This window comes from Lissotriton vulgaris, chromosome 7 (assembly GCF_964263255.1).
Source record: "Lissotriton vulgaris chromosome 7, aLisVul1.2, whole genome shotgun sequence".
Classification (NCBI taxonomy): domain Eukaryota; kingdom Metazoa; phylum Chordata; class Amphibia; order Caudata; family Salamandridae; genus Lissotriton; species Lissotriton vulgaris.
In genome coordinates, this window is record NC_141695.1 from 120,728,225 (window position 1) to 120,750,229 (window position 22,005).

Genomic DNA, 22,005 nt, shown 5'->3' on the forward strand with positions numbered 1-22,005 from the left:
ATCTGACAAAAAAGAGGTCAAAAGGTGGAGAGCAGCTCCTCCAATTCCTGTTGTCTTTAAATGTTGCACCAGAAGATTGTGATCTACAGTATCAAATGCAGCGGATAGGTCTAGAAGTATAAGAACTGCTGACCCACCGCTATCTAAAGAAGATCGAATTTCTTCTATGGTTTTTTATCAAAGCCGTTTCCGTACTCTTATTGGTTCTAAAACCAAATTGACTATGGTCCAGAACCTCGGTATCGGTGATAAAAGCAGAGAGTTCGGTATTTATGATTTTCTTTATTATTTTTGCAGGTAAAGGAATTCTAGCAATGGGTTTATAGTTGGTAGGATCAATTTGCATTAAGATTAGATTTTTTCAAGAGAGGAAGGATGCAGGTCTGTTTCCAAACAGAAGGGAAGGATACTTGTGCCAACATTTGGTTAAACAATTTGGACAGATAAGGTCCTATAAAATGACCGATACTTTTTAGAATTCTAGGGGGGCAGGGGTCTTCCGGTAATCCTGATTTGGCCGTAGAGATGGATTTAACTATTTGAGTTCTGAGGTAGGGGTGAAGTTAAGAGAGTGTTTTGACTGTGTCTTCCTGCCTTATCTTCTCACCTGATTTGGAGGAAGCACATTGATCAAAGATTTGATCCATCTTGGATTTATAGGTGTGAGCAAGTGTACTGCATAATTCTTGGCTATGATTGGCAGAGTCCTCTTTTATACTTCAAGTCAGATGTTTGACAGTCTGAAAAAGTTCCTTACTTGAGTGACCTGCTTTTTCAATTAAAGATGTATAGTATTGGCGCCTTTCACAGATAACTTTTCTTTAAAGTCTAAGAGCAAAGCTTTGAATTTGACTTTTTCTGGTGCTTCATAATGTGGTCTCCATTCTCTTTCTTGTCTTCTGCAAGCCTGTTTATCCAATCTTAAGGCTTCAGAAAACCATGGGGCTGAAGGCGTTTTTCTATTTTTATTAGTAGTCACAATAGGGGCAAGTGTAAGGCAGTTGGAATCTAACCATGAAGTATATTTTATAGCTGAAGATTCTGCATTTAGCTCCGAGTTTGTGCTAAATTGTCTACCAATGCTAGAGGCTCAATGCTATGCCAAGATCTGCCAGTAGTAATGCTGTGAGCCCTACTCCTGTTGTCACATAGAGGAGGCTTATATCTAAAAAGGATAGCGTGATGGTCAGACTATGTTAGCGGAAGAGTAAATATACTGTGAAGAGCAGGATTATTGGAAAAAAGACCATCTAGAGTATGTCCTGCTAGATGTGTGGGTTCTTCGATAAGCTGACTATCACCCAACTCAGACATCAACTCCAAGAGCTCCTTCGTGTCTTTGTCCTCCAACATTTCTAGGTGAAAATTCCAGTCACCCAAAAACGTAAAACATTTGTGTTGGAAGCTTAGTTCTAAAAGTGGGCTTAAATTAGCCAAAAAGTTGATTCTAGAACCAGGGGGGCGATAGATTAAAAGACCATTAAAAGAGTCTTGACCCCGGAATGAGATTTCATAGTGAAAGGCCTCGCAGCCGGAGGAGAGCACCACTGAACAATGGGCACTAAATTAAATTCTGTGAATTAGTGCAAGGCCACCTCCTCTGCCCAATTGCCTGTCGTGTCTGAACACTTTGTAGCCTTGAGGGACAGCAATGTTAAAATCGGGATCCGAAGTGTCATTGCCCCATGTTTCGGTTATGAACAATACATCTATTCTATTGCCAGTAATGAGGTCAGCTATTTCATAGCTATGCTTTATTAGGGACCTGGCATTAATGAGAGCTAACTGCAGGTCACTAGACCTGGAATTTGGGACACTGACATCAATAGGTAAATCTGTAGTATGATTTAATGTTTTTTGTTACTTTATATTGCACCCTAAACATTGTGCATAGTGAGATTATATTGAATCTTCCCCCGTGAATACATTGCATGAGTGCTGTCTGAGTGAACATAGTGGTCTGAGGCTTTTTCCGGCATAACATAATCTTGTCTTTTCTATGGTCCCTGAGCCAGGGGTTCTGGCCCTAGGCCAAGTCCTGGCATGGACGGGCGCAGACGGGCTTGCATTTGGTGCGCCCGCTGCGCACGTCCGCTGCGCGTCCTATCCAGAGAGCCTCTAAATTGGCACGTCTGGCCACTGGACTGCTAACCTGGGCGGAAGTAGGAGCCCGGAAGGGGTGTTTTCAGAGGTCTTCCCTCCACAACATTCGGAAGAGCCGCGGAGGACCGTGGAAGCCTCAGGGAGGAGTGAACTGATGAGTAAACGTTAGTTTTAAAAACGTGAACCATTAAAAACAATTGTGCAAATAAACAAGTCTAAAAAGAAGTTTACGTTTTAAAAATGTAACCTAGTGCAAAATCAGAAAAGTGGAGCCATGAGCTCCATGAGATCGGCATGAGATTGTGTGCAAATAGCAAGACAAAAGTTAGCAGGCAACCTACTTATGGTCAGGAAGCAGCAGTAGGAGACTTGTTATGTCTGAAGTTGGGCAAATGAAGTTCTCTTCCTCCTTCGCGCAGACTCGCTATTCAACTGTTGCGATTCAATTGTTGCAACAATTCTCTGTGAGTCTTCTCATCCTGTTACCGTTTACTTTACAAGCTTCACAGAGTCTTGGCCTCTAAACCTCGGTTGTGTTTTTGTGAATGTGGCCTTTGCTATGTTGGGCATTTTATGAAAAGCTAATCTGTAATGTGCCATGCTATGTTTGGTTTGGAGCTGTACTGCATAGCACCAGCCCATTAAGGCACTGTACGGATGCCCTCTAAGCATGCAGAAATCCCAAAGCTAACAAGGCCTTGGTCAAATGAGTGAGCATGGTATTGCAGTGTGTAAGCAAAGGGAACTGCTCCTCTCTTCCTCTTGGCCTCCAACACCACTTTTGAAGATAACCCAACCCTCAACCCAATCTATGGACTGTTAGCTGCATGGCCTTAAGGACAGATGACGCTGAGCTTTAGTCTCTGACTCCTTGCAGTGCAAACACCCCATCATGTCCATCCGGCACCCCAGCTCTGCGCTCGGCTATGAGGGGGGACTCTGGCCTTTGCTGCCACTTGGTCCATCTTACACTGCAGAGGGCTCCTATGAAAGCTGTTGGCATAAACCAGCAATTGTTACTGATTCAGCCAAGCAGTGGAATCCGGGTGACCCTTGGGGTGCCTATGCAAGCAGATATTCAAGTCAAGGAGAGACCTACTCTTCATGATTGCAAATGTTGTCTTAATATCCTATTTCTATGACGCGAAAAGGCTAACCCTGGGCATAGGACTACGCTACGCTTTGGAGCGTGCGTAGTTTGCGCTACTATGCACTACGTGAATTGCACGTAAATGGTGTAAAAACGCGGTCCTCAACGTCAAGTTGGCGACCGCGATCGAGCAAAATCAACATCCAGGCGAGACTTTTTCCTCGTTTACATAACATAACATATGTATTTGTAACGCGCTAGTTCACCACTATGGGTATCTCGGTGCTGAGTAACAGATGTTTGTTGTTACCCAACTCAATGGTACTCATTTTATCGACCTCAGATGGATGAAAGGCTGAGTGGACCATGCGGTGGTTTGCGATCAGCAACATCAAGTTGCCGATCACGAGCGTGGAAAATAAACTTCCCGGCGAGATTTTCAACGCGGGGAGGTCAGGTTTCTCATTGCGAGTGGTCGCGTATGCTCGCGATGGGAAATTACCAGTCCGCGTTGAGAAAGCTGCCGCTCGAGTACAAATCTACTCAAGCGGCAGAAAACGACTGCTTGCACTGTGCAAGATGCCGTTTGCAATGATTGCACAGTGCGGACAAGCATCTGGCACTGTGCAACCAGTACGAATTGCATTTTCCCTACTGCACTGCGCAGTTCGCGTAGCTTGCGTAGTGTGAAATGCACTTCGCGTAGATATGCGTAGCGTTACTACGCAAACTACGCCCAGGGTTAGAAAAGGCATATCAGAACTGATAGATGGCTCTGAACCTCCTATAAATGCCACACCACTGTTTAAAGTACATGCCTCACCCAAAAGCAGTTATATTTTATAGCAGCAGTTTGAGTCCAAGTCTTTCAAGATGAATTGAAGCCATAAGATAGAAGGCTGGGCAAAGTTTTCACCGCAGCCGCACCTCATCGCAGGAACTTACCCTCCACAAAGGTGAAATGCATCACCTGAAAACAAGATCAACAAACTAAAGGAAACTTTCGACCCAGGACTTCCTACTGAAATCTTGCTTCTGAAAGAATACATTTTGTTTCTGGTGAAAGCTGAGCTTTTTTTAACCATGAATTTGAACCCAATATAACTTTTATAACTTTTTTTGTTTTAACGAGTCAATCTTTTTTTCAACTTTCATAAAATGTTATTGCGTTATTAAAACAGCGCTAACCTTTTAAAGAACTTCTAAGAATGAACAATTGTAGCTATTTTAAAACCATCAAATGCCTATCAATAAAGTTTAGAGCTTAAAACAGTGTTTCTAATGATTGTTGAAAAGGTATGTCTTGTGGAAGTGTTTTCAAAGGTTATATAAGTTATGCTAGTGATTTATATATTTTAAAATAAATAGACTTTTGTTTTAGATAATAAAGATTATGTAGGCATTTTTGAAAAGCAATGGCAACTTTTTAATATATTATTACAAATACCAGAAGTAAACACAAAACACATTTTACAATTAACTTACAAGCTCTACAAGCTATGATAAATAACCAGATGATTCTGGAATTTAAGTCTCTGCTGCTTTCCAAGTCAAGCTGCTCCTCTCCAGATTGCCTGCTGGCCTTGGAAAATATGGAAACGCCATCACCATCATCATCATTATCTGTCTCTATTTCGGTAAAAATATCATAAAAGACACAGGGAATCGAGGAACACGTTTCACACATTTCAATATAAATTGGACAATGCACTTCAATGATAAAAGCAATACAATTAAAAAATATCATTGGATATAAAAAATAAACTAATAGACGGTAAAAGAACAGACATAAGGACCTACCCAGTACTATGTAGATCTCAGTTATCGTCTTGAGTTTATACCAGCTTGGAAGATAGATATGCAGCCTGAGCAAGTCCCATTCCAGAAGTAAAGACATGTTTGATGACATCAATTATGTTCGCCAGTGCAACGGGGCGTAGTGTTCATCGCGAATATCATCCCGCAAGAAGGGTTGAAGTGATAATTTAGCAACGTCCCGTTGCTAAGATGCAGACAAACTACACATTTGGCATGAACCAGATTCTAATGCAGATGCCTTGGCGGATGTTTGTTACATTCTTCAATTAGGCAAATCATTGTTTCAATCACAGGTTCATGTCCACGTGGAACGTGAATGTGCAAAATCTAGCAAATAACTGTTATTAAAAAAGCAAATGCTAAAGAAATCAGTCACATATGTAATAGAAGCATTAAAACATTTCATACTAACATATAAAAGGACTAAAAAGTGTTACTTGCATTATTAGGTTTGCTGTTCTGTGTGGCAAATGTGTTTAATGGGAATTGAACGTGTACGCTGCTCACAGGGCTGAGCCGGGAGGGAGTCAACGCCCTCCTTCTGATTGTCCATGCATTTCCCAAGTTTGTTGCAGCTGCACACACAAATAGGGGTCTGGCATCCGATTTTAGTATGCACAGAGCCACTTTAAAGTCTCTGGTACCAAGTTCTCTGCAGACAGGAGAAAGCCATCTGCTCCAAGGTTTGGTGTATGCTTTACATGCAAAGAAGAAGTGTACCATGGATTCTTGTGGGCAAGGACAACAGGGCTTTGCTTTGTTATGCAGCCAAGGATTTGTGAATGCATTAATGGGCAGGCTGCCAAGCCTGAACTGGATGTATAGCTTCCTACCAGCCGCCACTTTAATGATGTCAAGGTAACTTTCGAGGGTACAGCTATGCTTGAAATCACTGAATTCCTCATTCACTCTCGCCTGATTGCCAGCTAAGTAGGCAATGCGCTCAACTCCTTCCCAATAGAGAGATATGATTTGTCTTCTAGCGAGGGGTATTGGGCAAACAATGTTGTGTGACATAAGAATTTTGACATGTTTGGTCCAACCAATTTTGTGCATGGTGTCTAAGGCACAGATCTCCTGGAAAGCAGCAGCATAGGGCAACAGTTCCGGGGTGCAAACAATCCGCTGCCTGAACAAAAGGGGACGGAGCTTCGCTAGGTCGCTTATGGGTTTGATGCCCATGACAAGCAGTATTGGGCGAGTGGGGGTACTCTGTGGCAAAGAAACCAAACCTGTTCTCCAGGGATGTCAGGTCATTTGTTCTTGCCATATCCCACAGCTCAGCTCCATAGAGTGCACTGCTCACGGCCTTGCCACTATACAGTTTCAATGCTGGTGCAACAGACTTGGTGTGAGAGAGGCGATGTTCTTTGCGCAGGGCCCTGGTTACCTGGGAGAATTTGAGGAAGGCATTGTTAAGATGGTGGTTCCAGGCCAGATAGTTTTATTCCCAGGTAATTGAAGGAATGGACTCTCTAGTGGGACATTGTCTAGGAGCAGATTGCCCTTGAATGACTTTGTGGGGAAAAGCATTAGCTTGGTTTTTGATGTATTAATTTCAAGCCCCCTCCTATCGCAAAAGAGCTTGAAATTATCTAACAGTTATCGCAAGCCCTTTGGGGTCTTCGAGACAAGAAGTGTATCATCTGCGAATAGAGGGTGGGTATTCTTTGCTTTGCTAAGGACGGGGCATCCACTCGGATGACAGATAGAACCTCAGCAATGTGGTTGATGTACAATGAGAATAGAGTTGGCGCCAGGACACATCCTTGGCGGACTCCCCGCTGGACCTTGATGGGATTGGTAACCTGTCCTTGGCTACCCCAGCTGACCCTGGCAAAATTCTCATCATGGAGCCTAATTAGGAGTGCAAGGATGCCCGTAGGCATGCCCATCTCTCTGAGTACCCACCATAAATTGTCCCTGAGAACAAGATCAAATGCATTTTTTAAATCGATTAATGCAATGTACAGTCTCCCTTTGCCCAGCAAAACCACCTTCCAGTACAGCATAAACAGTTGAAAGACCTGATTGACTGCCCGTTTTCGCCGGAAGCCCGCTTGAAGGGAAGAAAGAATGTTGTTTTCTTCCATCCAATATGTGATTTTGGCTAATAGCAAGGGACAGACAACTTTCTGGACACAGGCTAATCGGTCGGTAGTGTGCAGGTATAGACCTGTTGTCCTTTTTGAAGATGGGGATCACTTCAGCCCCCTTCCAAGATTCTGGGATGCTCCCTCCTCCCGCAATATCATTGGCTAGGGTTAGTATGTATGTAGGCCAGTTTTTCCTGTCAGATCTAAAGAGACCCCCTGGGATGCCGTCAGGGCCGGAGGCCTTGGCAGGTGTAATTGTATCCTGTGAGGCCAGTATTTCCTCTCTAGTAAATGTTAGATCGTGTGGTAGTTGCATTAGATCAGGAACTGTAGCTTCCATGGCATAACTTGTGAAGGTTGAGCAAAGAGAGCCAAAGTGTTCCTGCCACAGATGTGCCAGGATGTTGTTAGCTAGAGGTGGGGACCGATCGCAGTTGCCCTTACCCATGAGTGATCAGGACAGTCGGGCATCTGGACTTGAAATGGACTCTCCAAGTTCTGCCCAACTCCTTTCGTCCCAGTCCCTCTTGGCCTTCACTTGGGCCGATTGGTACGACTTCCTCAGTCCCCAAATTGTCGGTATATCCCCATGCCATGGGGCAAGGGACAGCTCTCTTTTTAGGGATCTGCACTCTTTTGAGAACCAGGAGGTCATTTTCTTAATTTTTGCTTTGCTCGACCTCAGTTTGTGTTGGTGGACAATAACATTTTTGGCCAGCTGGTCAAAACAAGTGTTAGTCGCTGCGGCTAGCTTGTGTGAGACAGTCTCTTGAAGGGGATGAGAGGAATTCTAGATGGTTCTCGAGATCGCATTTTAAGGTGTCAAGCTTTGATTTGTCCGCCAAAATTGTGGACCATTTTAGCCGGCTATTATCATTGGAGTAGATCACCTCCCTTGTAGAGGGGAGGTCATAGACTGCACTGGCATTCTCAGCCCTCGGTTGCTCAATTATAAGGCGCAGAGGATTGCAGTCGCTTTTGCATGTCTGAATGATAGACATGTCAACTACAAGTAGCCATAGGCAGAGAGTCCAAAAGAATATAATCGATCCGGCTCGACCCTTAGGGCCCAGCGAAAATCATTCCCCCTTCTTTGTCTGACAGGGTCCTTCCATTGGCAACCCGTAACCTATGTGTATGGGTAAGGGAATTTAACTGAAATGCTGCTTGGAACCATTTCTTTATTGGTGGCAAGTCCAATGAGGGAACTAAACACATGTTATCCTCCTCGTTGATCTCAAGGATATCTTCCCGGTCGAGGGGCTCACATGTGACGTTAAAATCACCTGTCACAACTAGGGGAAGTTCAATTTGTCTTGCATCCAGTAATTCGTCTAGTGACTGCAAAGTAGGTGACCTGCCTAGTTTGGAACTCCTTGCATAGACATTTACAATATCTAAGGACTTTCCTTGGGGGCCTTTGAGTCTGACGCAGAGGAGGTTGCTTTAGTTGGTGTGAAGCTCCTCTGTTTCATGATTTAGTGCTATTTGGATCGGAATGAGTAGACTCCGGAGGGGCGACCTTATTTAGAGGGAATTGCCGGTTTATAGAACGTGACAAACCCTGGGATTTAAACAGGTGTCAGACTCTAGGTTTCTTTCATGATACAAATATTGTGCTGGTTAATTATCCCATGCCAGTGGGGGAGAGGAGACCTAGTTTCCCCCTTTTTTACGTTTTGTTTGCTCTACCAGGTGCATTGGGCTGAAGGGCGGCGATGCTGCAGCTGGATAAACCATATCGGAGTTCAAGCGGATATGTGTGGTTTCATCCCCATCCTGGTCATTTTCTCCTAGTTGAAAATGAGGTACAGTGTGTGGGGAGGGGCCTTAAAATCACTGCCTCGAGCTCCAGGAGACCACCCTCCGGACCTTTGTTCATCGGTGTGGGAATTAGATTGGAATCGATACTGGAATTACACGCATAATTCTGAGAGGGATCTGGGAATAGTCAGTCACTGTATGACAAAGTGGAAGAGGGTGAATCCCTTTGAGGGACCACTACATTCTTGCAATTGGCTTCCGGTGAGGGGATATTGAGCTTCAATTTGATATTGGTGCTAAGGGGAGGGCAGGATCTTGCTTCCAGGGCAACTAAATCATGCACTAGATTTTCATTCATCAATGTTAGTTGTACTGCATCAACTGGACTATTTTTCAGGACGCCTCTCCCAGCCCTCAAGATGTCATCCCTTATCACGATCGACAGCCCCTTACCTGCCTAAACCAATGGATGGCTTTGTTTTTTTGGGCTTCTCCATATTCAGATTTGTTTTTACAGTTGAGCTTTGGTACGTTGATCATGAAGATATTAGACTGAGGAATGACTTTGGAATTAGACGTGGCCTTAAAGACAGGAGGGTCTCGCTACGGCCTTCAGGTCGAAGGAATGGGTCATTCACCTTAGCAGTGTAGGACCCGGTCAGACCCCTACAATATTCTTTGTAGCCTACTCGAGCAATATTGTGATTAAGTAAATTGCAATGGTGGCCCCCCCTTGCCGCCACCTCGATTATCAACTAGAAATGCAAGAGTGGTGATTAAAGTGTTAGATATTGCTTGTGTGCTATGAGTAGTAGGGTGATTCCTTTATTGGGTTCAGTGTTGCTTCTGTACATGCGTTTTATTCAGAAAATCATTTAGAATGCTCTGCAAAGTAAAGAGGGAGTGGCCTTAACAATCTCTAAGTTGTGTTATTGTCTTTTTGTGGCACATGAAGTCAGAGCTGTCCCGCTCAACAAGGCGTCTCCCTGCAGTGCACAGGTAACACTTCGGAGCATCACACCTGTTCCTGTGGCCCTGTGTGCTGTGTTTGCTGGGCACCATGCCCAGTTGAGTGTCTTTAAAGAAACATATTGGTTGCAGACTGTTGTTATTAGTGATGGTCCTCTGAAACCCTGAACTGTGCATGTTGACGGAGTTCGATGGCACTTGCTTTATGATGGATGGGACCAAGATTTAGTAACCTTTGCAGATTTATCAGAATACTTCGTTAAAATCTGGCATGGCGGCTGTTCAGAATGAGGTATTGTGCATGCATTGTGGTACATGAGATAAGTTCTTGTCTACAGAAGACCTAAACTGCTTTTCAGGTAAATCTCCAGCTTTTCTCTGTAGTTCAGCCTCATCTCAACTCTTGAACCCCTGGGAAATGGGACAGAGTGGGCCTGGAATCACCCTCGCTTCCAATTGATGCAGTGTATTCTATCTGTGTGTCCTGTAGTCTGCTATAGAGGGTGTTATGGGTCTGCTGTTTGTGTGTGGTTCTGCAGTGTTGGAGTGGGGTGTGCTCTGCTGTCCCACCTTGTTACCCTTTCCACACACCCTTTTTTCTACTCCTAGTATCTCTCCCTTGTCTGTCCTTCTGTAGACTGTGGACGTCGGCCTGAAGTGGGGCAGCGCATCATTGGCGGGTCCCCCTCATCTGAGGGGAGCTGGCCCTGGCAAGTCAGCCTACATTGGGACGGGCAGCATGTTTGCGGCGGTTCCATCATCTCGTCGCAGTGGGTCCTGAGTGCTGCCCACTGCTTTGTGCTGTGAGTATCTCTTTTGATATGTTATGTGAGTAACCTACCCCGGTGCTACAGTTCTCATGCTAGCCGATGTGCGTTGAGGACCTCCCCTACGCTGAATGATATTCAACTGTCCATTTGTGCTGTGAACATCTCCCTCTTCCAGGTCTGGTCTATGAGTTATAAATATGCTCAGAATATCCTCTAGGTGTTATCTGCTAATTTGTGTTCTTCGTGTACATGTTTTAAGTACCCTTAGTATATGCGCTGTAACTTTACTCCATACGTATGTTGAGAATGCACTTCATGTATGCCCTCAAGTGTCCTCTGAGTGTATGCTTTGAGTTTCATGACTGCAATTTTCTTTCTTGTTTTAGAAACCTTACTAAGTTGGTCTAGACTTTCGTCATGGATTGCTTATTCAATAGTCTATGCTTCATGCCCACAATCCTCTGGCAAGCTGAGTTATTGCTTTCTACAGCACACGTTTTATCAGGAGAATGCTGACAATATGACAATAGTTTTGTCCAGTTTTGCCTCACCAGTCTTTTTTATGGCGGTCAGCTGTGCTGCAAATGATCACCCCCATGTCTGCCATCTTTTCTCTCTCTTTCTGTCCAAGAGTTGTAGGCACTACTCTTGCCAGGGTTCATTGAGCCTTGTTCTTGGAGGCCATCTGAATCTATGGGCCCGCTATTTATATTGCCCACCCTCATTCACTAGGCTTCAAACCATTGCCGTTACCTTCTTTAGTTGACATTTCTCATTCAAGCTGATCAACCATGCGCTATCCTAGATTTTGCAATCTGCCACCCATGACTTGAAGACCTGGTTCTATGAGGGCCAAGTTTGACCAGACAAACTATTCACTGACTGTTTTTCCGTGGTACCAGCCAAGGAACTCACAAAGATAAGTACTTACTGGTGATTTCAGATGTGATCTTCAGGTCACAAAGCTGGTGCGTCAGAACTTGCTTCAATTTGCACAGGTGCAATTTCACCACAGACCTAGCTTCCCATGGTTAGTTACACTGTCCTTGGAACCACATGCCAGCATTGTTGGGATCAGTAAAAAGATGATTGCCCTACATAGATCACTCATTCTAAAGCCAAAAGGTAATTTGTCATGGTGAGCCTTGATTACCTGACATAGCATTGATTGCCCCGAGGGTCACGTCTCTTTTGCACCCTATGGTTGTGACTCTTCCTTTGTTCACCTGAGTCCCACCCCACCTGCCCCTAAGCAAGTCTGCCTTTAACAAGTAGACCTTTCTACCCTGTATTCCAGGTCCGGCCTGTTTACCGTCAATAACTGGAGGGTCCATGCTGGCTCCACCTTGATTGGGGGATCTGGGATTTATTCAGTGAAAAAAATCTACTACAACGCGCAGTTCTCCACATCTACCACTGACTACGATGTGGCCCTGCTGAAGACATCTGTACCTCTACAGTTCTCAGGTGACCTGGTCTCATGTTAGAAGAAAGTGTGATATTAGTTACCACAGGCTGTCTCACTGCTGGAATTTAATGTAAAAACACAGATTGTAATATGACATATAAAATCTTAACTGTATGTCAATTTAATATAGCCTTATAGCCCGCCGTAGTGGGAAATTTCAGCTAATAAAGGCCCGCTCCAGCGTTAAAGGCGAGGGCCTTTAACAAGGGATCGGGCCTTTAATGGCTGGTCTAGCCCAGATACAGTGTGCTATAAGGCTGTTAGAACATTCCGCCCCTAGAGGCAGCATGTTCTAATTTGTATCCACTCCACTATCTTCAATGGAATGAATGAATGAATGAAGCAGAATTTATAACTGCGCAACTTAGCCCAGTGGGCGTCAAGGCGCCTATCTCAATATAAAGCTGAAAACACCAGATGGACAGAGACTTACTGATACGCTTTAATGAAGCACCAGGTTTTTAGCGCCCGACATTCCAAAGTTCTAATGTGAATTTAATTCTTATATCCACCCACAGTCACATCCCACATATTTGCGTGCTGGTGTAATTTTCTTATTCCAAGTCCAGTCGTAGCATATTTGGTGTAAGCAGTTAATAGTGGATTGACATTTTGTAGGGAGATATTTTGCAAGGTTGAGGTGTTGGTAGTCTAACTTTTGGGGTTTATGTTTTGGGTGTTGTGTTTTCACACGCACCCCAAACTTGCAGTGGCCAGCAGTTTTTCACAGTGTTTGTACCGGTTTCTATTCCCCTTGACAATGACATGTGCACGTAATTGTACATGTGCCCCATTTAACTCCTTCCTGTCTATTCTGACTCGCCTCTCTCACACTCTCCCGCAGCTCCCCCAACATAGTCCCTGCAGCAGCTTGTGAGCTCCCTCCCTCTTTCCCAGGAGCCCCTGCTCCTGGCCTTCTGTGTCTACTAAAAACATCTTCCACAGAAATCTACATATTAACCATAAGTGTACAAAAAAGTGATGGATGGAATGCTTGAATTAATCTCAGCCACAAGTAAGTACTTGGGCTGCATTCCAGTTCATCATTACTTTGTTTCCCATACCACCTCAGTTTTAGCCCCACTATACGCATTTCAGTCTTGACCTTGCTCCAATGGGAACAGTCCAGCCCGAACTGCTACGCCAGGTCCTCACTGAACCGGAACACAGGCAACCCAAACCCGGTTTCACCCTAGTTAGTACTTATCAGCCAACTATAGGTTGGTTCCAGTGACACAGTGTGCACAGGACCCACGTCTGGGCATACCCGTCCCACTTAGGGTGTCACACTGAAGTCTACAAAAAAGTGATGGATGGAAGGTTTGAGTCACCCTCAGGCACTGGTAATTAGTCAAGTCGCATCCCAGTACATTGTTATTTTGCACACTATTTCGCCTAAATGTGGACCCAGTCATATGCAAATCATTCTTGACCATGCTCCAATAGAAACAGTCCAGCCCGAGCTGGACACCTAGGCCAGGTCCTCCCTGAACCGGAACAAAAGCAACCAAAGACTATTTTTGCCCTTATTAGGCCTCACAATCTGGTTTATTTTGATTCCAGTGGCACAGTGTGTAAGGGACCCATGTCTAGTCATACCCGCCCCATTTAGGACATCACACTGAAGTATACAAAAAAGTGATCGATGAAAAGCATGATTTAATCTCAGACACTGGTAATTACTTGTGCCCCACACTAGTCCCTCATATTTTGCACGCCACTCCACCTCAGTATAACAAGAACAATGGACTGAGATGCAGCCAGAGTAATTACCAGTGTCTGAGATTAATTCAGGCATTCCATCAATCATTGTTTTGTACACTGCAGTACATATTACCCAGAGGTGGCCTTTGCTCAGATAGCGCTGTGAGTGAAACACAGTTCAGCACCCCCCTTCCACTTGCTAGCTTTAATTGTCAGTGCTTTGGGAAACTGAAAAGGTAGAGGAGACATTGAAGGAGGACAAGAAAAAGGATAAAAACAGAGTTCAGAGCAGTAGTTACTACATGTTTCTTTAGAGCAAAGTTGTAGAGAGACTGCTGCCTGCTGTCCCTGAGCCCCCTTGAATGTTGGTGCCCCCGCGAGGGCCCTGGCCCAGCTCGCCCATGCTTAAGGCAGCCCTGATAGTAACCCAGCTCTCAAGTGTGACCAGTCACTTCAGTAAAAAACATGTTAAGTAGCTGTTGTTGAGAATGTATTATTTATTTATAATTAATAGGTGCTGGTTAAACTGGGTGATGGGGTTTTCACCATTTAAAAGATATACTATAACTGTTAAACCACGTGTTAGTCCGATGGTGAGGAGACGTACCTCCATTGGTCAGATGGTGACCATGTCTTTGTTATAACGGGTCCTTATGCATCATGTGTGATAATAGCAACAACAGCACAGGGACAGGAGTTGCATGTCTGGATGTGTCTAGACAGCAGGGCATGAGCCAGGGGTGCACGCAGGTGGAGAACGTCCAGCCACTATTTTCAAAGGGTGAACGCCGTCCACCCTGCCAAGATTTAGGCCCCACAAAATAATGTGCTGAACTCGCCCTGGTGTAATTTCCAAACACCATGACATTTTCAGCAGCGCCTGCACGTTGTATGCTTTCTATCTGCAACAAGCAACAACGTGCAGGTCTCTTGGCTGGGAGTAGTCAGGAGCCTCACACCTAGATGCAAATGAGGTGAAACAAGGTTAGCACTTCACACATACTTAACCCATGAGCCGCGGCGTGAATTTCGCCATGGTGGAGGGGGAGTGGCGCTGCGGTGCTCATGACGGTTCCCGGCCGTCATAAATCATGTTAGGAATGTGCTCATGACGGCTAGGTGCCGTCAGAACTCCACCCACGGATTTATTCGCCCGCACAGGCGGGGAATTAATTGCGTGTGGGAGGAGCAGCAAAGCTCTGACCCCCGGCCATCATGAGCACACACCTACCGTGACTCATGACGGCCGGGAGCCGTGATGAGCACCGAAGCTGTTAAGAAAGGCAGCTTTGGGGGCATGGCCAGGCACCAACGAAGATGCCCGCTTAGCCCGGTAGGTCCTCGTAGCCTCAACCCGTCGCCCCGTGAAAATCCGGCATTATCCGTAGGTGCCGCACTTTGCCTGTATTCCGGAGCTGGGGAGATAAGGCGGAGCCAGTGGAGCCCATCACGGTCTTCCTACCTGATCCCGGAGCCGTGCTGTGGCCGGAGATCGGAGGCCGAGCACAAGTCAGAGGCGTTGCTGCGTGGCTGGATGACCTGGGCGCCACGATAGGACCTGGCTTTTGGGCCTTCACGGACATGAACGGGTGCCGCGACTGACGACACAGCTTTGGGCCACGACCTGCTGCAGGCCCCTAACTCTGCTTTGTGTGCCGCCTAGACCCCCTGTGGGCCGCACGATTCCAATGCGGCCGGAGCGGGAGCAGCCTGCGGGAGGCCTGGAAATCGGTGCCGGACATTTTAGTCGGGCGGAGCGCGGAGTGGCACCAACATCAGGGAGCGCCGACCCTGCGCATTGGGGAGCCCTTTACATGGCGAGGGGCCCTGGGAGATGCCTTTGAGGGCCAAGAAGGTACTGAGAGCAGACAACATCGGGAGCCACTGCGTGCCCCATGGCAGACCGCGTTTGCACCCGGTCATAGGAACCAGATGCCCTACACTGTGGACGGGCTGGTAGCCTGTTAATACGTGCACCAAAGACCACGCGCTGGCTGCAGTAGGGCCTCCTGATCTCCTTTGAGAAAGTGGTAGCTGGTGGAGGCAGTGGAGGGGGACCTGGTACAGGCACAGGCAGAAGACCACACTGTGACTCTGGGATCTATGCCAGGGCCTGCTTGGAGATGAAAGGCCTCGCTGGCTGGCCTGGTGACGACACTGCTGACGCAGAGTGAGGGGATCTGATCTGCGAAGGGAGCTGGCGCATAGGGGCAATGTCTTCGGGAGCCACGCTACACGTGGGAGACACTGCATGGCGACAATGCGGCCCAAGCAACCCACCGCCACACAGACCAATAAACTTGATAAGTATACGGTGCAGAAGGGGACACCACAGGCAGACGGTGCAACAGGGGACCCGGCTGGGCAAAAGGAACCGTCGCTGGTGTCCATTATGACAGCCATTGCAAACAAAACAGGTGATGGACAGAATGTGGATCAATGTCACACATTCACCCCAGTCCGAAGATCTGGGCCCAAATCCATCGTTTTTTTGCACTCCACACCACCCTGGGTTAGACAATGGCAATATGCAAATCAGCTCTGACCCTGTGCCCCATGGGAACAGTCCAGTCCGAACTACAAAAGCCATGTCCTTCCCAGAACGGAATCAAGCATCCGAGGACCGGACCGGTTTCGAGGTAACATCTCTCATCAGCCCGGCTAGCTTGACTCCAGTGGTGTGGAGTGCCTGGGACCCACGTCTGAGCTACCCCAGTACACTCAGGGAGAAAATTACAAAAAACAATTTGATGGACAGAATGTAGATCAATGTCTTACATTCACCCCAGTACAAGGATCTGGGCCTAAATCCATCATTTTGCATAAAGCCATTATCTGACCCAGGGTGGTGTGGAGTGCAAAAAACGATGGATTTAGGCCCAGCTCCTTGTACTGGGGTGAATGTAAGACATTGATCTACATTCTGTCCATCAAATTGTTTTTTGTAATTTTCTCCCTGAGTGTACTGGGGTAGCTCAGACGTGGGTCCCAGAGCCTCCACACCACTGGAGTCAAGCTAGCCGGGCTGATGAGAGGTGTTACCTCGAAACCGGTCTGGTCCCCGGATGCTTGATTCCGGTCTGGGAAAGATATGGCTGTTGTAGTTCGGACTGGACTGTTCCCATGGGGCACAGGGTCAGAGCTGATTTGCATAAAGCCATTATCTGACCCAGGGTGGTGTGGAGTGCAAAAAACGATGGATTTAGGCCCAGATCCTTGTACTGGGGTGAATGTAAGACATTGATCTACATTCTGTCCATCAAATTGTTTTTTGTAATTTTCTCCCTGAGTGTACTGGGGTAGCTCAGGCGTGGGTCCCAGAGCCTCCACACCACTGGAGTCAAGCTAGCCGGGCTGATGAGAGGTGTTACCTCGAAACCGGTCTGGTCCTCGGATGCTTGATTCCGGTCTGGGAAAGATATGGCTGTTGTAGTTCGGACTGGACTGTTCCCATGGGGCACAGGGTCAGAGCTGATTTGCATAAAGCCATTATCTGACCCAGGGTGGTGTGGAGTGCAAAAAACGATGGATTTAGGCCCAGATCCTTGTACTGGGGTGAATGTAAGACATTGATCTACATTCTGTCCATCAAATTGTTTTTTGTAATTTTCTCCCTGAGTGTACTGGGGTAGCTCAGACGTGGGTCCCAGAGCCTCCACACCACTGGAGTCAAGCTAGCCGGGCTGATGAGAGGTGTTACCTCGAAACCGGTCCGGTCCCCGGATGCTTGATTCCGGTCTGGGAAAGATATGGCTGTTGTAGTTCGGACTGGACTGTTCCCATGGGGCACAGGGTCAGAGCTGATTTGCATAAAGCCATTATCTGACCCAGGGTGGTGTGGAGTGCAAAAAACGATGGATTTAGGCCCAGATCCTTGTACTGGGGTGAATGTAAGACATTGATCTACATTCTGTCCATCAAATTGTTTTTTGTAATTTTCTCCCTGAGTGTACTGGGGTAGCTCAGACGTGGGTCCCAGTGCCTCCACACCACTGGAGTCAAGCTAGCCGGGCTGATGAGAGGTGTTACCTCGAAACCGGTCCGGTCCTCGGATGCTTGATTCCGGTCTGGGAAAGATATGGCTGTTGTAGTTCGGACTGGACTGTTCCCATGGGGCACAGGGTCAGAGCTGTTTGCATAAAGCCATTATCTGACCCAGGGTGGTGTGGAGTGCAAAAAACGATGGATTTAGGCCCAGATCCTTGTACTTGGGTGAATGTAAGACATTGATCTACATTCTGTCCATCAAATTGTTTTTTGTAATTTTCTCCCTGAGTGTACTGGGGTAGCTCAGACGTGGGTCCCAGAGCCTCCACACCACTGGAGTCAAGCTAGCCGGGCTGATGAGAGGTGTTACCTCGAAACCGGTCCGGTCCTCGGATGCTTGATTCCGGTCTGGGAAAGATATGGCTGTTGTAGTTCGGACTGGACTGTTCCCATGGGGCACAGGGTCAGAGCTGATTTGCATAAAGCCATTATCTGACCCAGGGTGGTGTGGAGTGCAAAAAACGATGGATTTAGGCCCAGATCCTTGTACTGGGGTGAATGTAAGACATTGATTTACATTCTGTCCATCAAATTGTTTTTTGTAATTTTCTCCCTGAGTGTACTGGGGTAGCTCAGACGTGGGTCTCAGAGCCTCCACACCACTGGAGTCAAGCTAGCCGGGCTGATGAGAGGTGTTACCTCGAAACCGGTCCGGTCCTCGGATGCTTGATTCCGGTCTGGGAAAGATATGGCTGTTGTAGTTCGGACTGGACTGTTCCCATGGGGCACAGGGTCAGAGCTGATTTGCATAAAGCCATTATCTGACCCAGGGTGGTGTGGAGTGCAAAAAACGATGGATTTAGGCCCAGATCCTTGTACTGGGGTGAATGTAAGACATTGATCTACATTCTGTCCATCAAATTGTTTTTTGTAATTTTCTCCCTGAGTGTACTGGGGTAGCTCAGACGTTTGTCCCAGAGCCTCCACACCACTGGAGTCAAGCTAGCCGGGCTGATGAGAGGTGTTACCTCGAAACCGGTCCGGTCCTCGGATGCTTGATTCCGGTCTGGGAAAGATATGGCTGTTGTAGTTCGGACTGGACTGTTCCCATGGGGCACAGGGTCAGAGCTGATTTGCATAAAGCCATTATCTGACCCAGGGTGGTGTGGAGTGCAAAAAACGATGGATTTAGGCCCAGATCCTTGTACTGGGGTGAATGTAAGACATTGATCTACATTCTGTCCATCAAATTGTTTTTGTAATTTTCTCCCTGAGTGTACTGGGGTAGCTCAGACGTGGGTCCCAGAGCCTCCACACCACTGGAGTCAAGCTAGCCGGGCTGATGAGAGGTGTTACCTCGAAACCGGTCCGGTCCTCGGATGCTTGATTCCGGTCTGGGAAAGATATGGCTGTTGTAGTTCGGACTGGACTGTTCCCATGGGGCACAGGGTCAGAGCTGATTTGCATAAAGCCATTATCTGACCCAGGGTGGTGTGTAGTGCATAAAACGATGGATTTAGGCCCAGATCCTTGCACTGGGGTGAATGTAAGACATTGATCTACATTCTGTCCATCAAATTGTTTTTTGTAATTTTCTTCATTATGACAGCCATACAAACGCTGCGGGCCACTCTTGAGACCAAGATAGATAAAGTCTCCATCGAGGTCAATCTACTGCGCACGGACCTTGGTAAAAGCTCAGAAAAAGCCAAACTAATGAAGCAGACATCTGAGTTCTCCAAACATCTGCAAAGGCCATGGAACAACGGATCAACGAACTTGTACACCAATACCGACAGATGGCGGCGTGCCTTGAAGACCAGGAAAGGAGGGCCCGCAGAAGTAACATCCGCGTGGTGGGGGTCCCGGAGGAGCTGGAGGGGCCCAGTGTGGGACTCTCCTGCTGGAGATTGTCCAGCAGCAGGAGGTCCCGTGTCTGTGGCTGCAGCATCCATTTTGTGATGCCAGGGCTCTTTTAAAATATTACCGGTTAGACCAGTTTGAACATGTCTCTTCCCTCTAGAAGGGTGGGATTCTACCCCCCGCCGCCAGGACTGGGGAGGGGGAGGGAGGGGGGAGGGGTAGGATTCCAAAGTGTTTGACACCAAACACGACATGTTTCCATGCAGCAATTCCAAAGTTAACATTTACTGCGAGGTTATAATGCATTTAAGAGTATATGGTCTGGCTGCATCACAGAACAGCCTCAGATAATAGGCTCCGAAAGCTGCAGAGGAGCCCAGCTCATGCATGGGCACCCTCTCACACAAAACCAAGCACTCCGCCTTCGGGATTGATAAGGCCTGCCTTAGGAGTGACTTATAGGTTTATAAGTGTCAGTGATTAAAGGTAGATATAGGTAACCTATATCTTAGTAAGGGGTGCATGCACCACCTTACCCAGGCTGCAGCAGCAGACCTGTGGTGCCATTTTGGAAGGCTTCCAAGGGGTGGCATAATACATGCTTCAGCCCCTGCTAGGCCTCAGGGCTACCGATGCCCTTGGTACCTAAGGTACCATATACTAGGGACTCACATGGGTAACCCAGTAACCAATCTGGAGTGTACCTAAGGTACATGCAATCATTTTAGAGAGGAAGCAGCTAGGCTGGGGTCCTCAATAGCAGGGCCCCAGCCAGACTAAAGTCGAAAAACAGTGAAACACTAGCAAAAAGTGGGGGTAACCATAGTCTGCAGATCCTACTCTCCTACTCAACCCCCCCCACCCCCCCCAAAAAAAATAAAGCAGGGACATTAAACTAACCTTGTCCAGTTGAGTCTTCATGTTCTAATTGGAAATATCTGGAGAGTCCATCTGCATTGGCTTGGTTACTCCCAAGTCTATGTTCCACAGTATAGTCCATCCCCTGTAGGGAAATGGACCACTTCAAAGGTTTGGGGTTTTCACCCTTCATCTGTTGTAGCCATAAGAGGGGTTTATGGTCAGTCTGAACAGTGAAGTGAGTGCCAAACAATTGTGGCCTCAGCTTCTTCAGAGCCCAAACCATATCAAAGGCCTCTCTCTCAATAGGGGTCAGCCTTCTGCTAATAAAAGCTACTGGCTGATCCTGACCTTCATCATTCAATTGTGTTAGCACAGCCCCTACCCCCAACTCAGATGCATCTGTTTGGACAATGAATTCTTTGGAGTAGTTAGGACTTTGCAGAATTGGTTCAGTGCCCATGGCCTGCTTCAGGCCCTCAAATGCCTTTTGACAGCTAACTGTCCACTGAATTTTCTTTGGCATTCTTTTAGAAGTTAAGTTATTCAGGGGTGTCACAATTGAACCATACCCCTTGACAAATCTTCTGTAGTACCCAGTCGGGCCCAAGAAAGCTCTGACCGGAGTCTGGGTAGTTGGAGCAACCCATTTCATGATGGTCTGGATTTCGCTCTGTAATGGTTGAACCAGGCCTCCAACTACAAGGTGGCGCATGTACACAACCTGACTCTGCCCTATATGGCACTTAGTAGCCTTGATAGTTCGGCCTGCCTTTTGCAGGGCCTCCAAAACATTTCTCAGGTGGACCAGGTGATCCTCCCAGACGGAGCTAAAGACAGCAATATCATCTATGAACAAAAGGGAAGAGACCTGTGGTTTACCTGAAACTGAGTAGAGTCACGAATGATGACTGAAACTAGACTATGCTAGGGGGAAACTGATTCAAATAAATCAGTTAATGTAACACTAAATAGAAGTAATTTCAAAATTGTTTAAGCACTGTCCATGATGTATAGCTCCCCACAAAAAATTATACTTAGTTAGCACAATCTAACAGGTGAATACGCAACAAAAGAATTTAAAAGGTATAAACACAATTTATTAAAATACCTCCCTAAGAGGGTTACAATCTAAATAAAACACAGTAAAATATTCACATAAGTGAAAATAATCTAAAAGAAGGAAGTGGTCAAAGTACAAAGGTCGACGCTGCGTTTCGGTGTTGTTTTATATTATTTACACCTTCTTCAGGACACTTTGACGATTCACAGTTTATCTAGAAATTGAGAAAACATTTTTAGATACATACTCCTTCAACACATAATCTGTCATTGCTACACAGTGTTTACCCTCCTTGCTAAGCTATATTAAAACATAGTATTCACTGTTAATCCTGTTGTCAGAGAATGATGGGTGGGGGAAAGGAACATAATGCTGAGCGGGCGTATTATGGCTCTTCAAATGGACATTTATTTACCAAGCTGTAGTCTTGTATCCTTTATGACATTTCGATG

At 46.5% G+C, this 22,005-nt stretch overlaps 1 protein-coding gene across 1 annotated transcript in view; it reads left to right on the forward strand.

Moving 5' to 3' along the window:
• LOC147700971 (transmembrane protease serine 5-like) overlaps positions 1 to 22,005 on the forward strand; it is a 257,795-nt gene that overhangs the window by 146,395 nt on the left and 89,395 nt on the right. Inside the window, exons 9-11 of the mRNA XM_086929282.1 lie at positions 9,827 to 9,870; positions 10,478 to 10,643; positions 11,908 to 12,077. Coding sequence (XP_086785408.1) covers positions 9,827 to 9,870; positions 10,478 to 10,643; positions 11,908 to 12,077 — 380 coding nt within the window. The remainder of the gene's footprint in view (positions 1 to 9,826; positions 9,871 to 10,477; positions 10,644 to 11,907; positions 12,078 to 22,005) is intronic.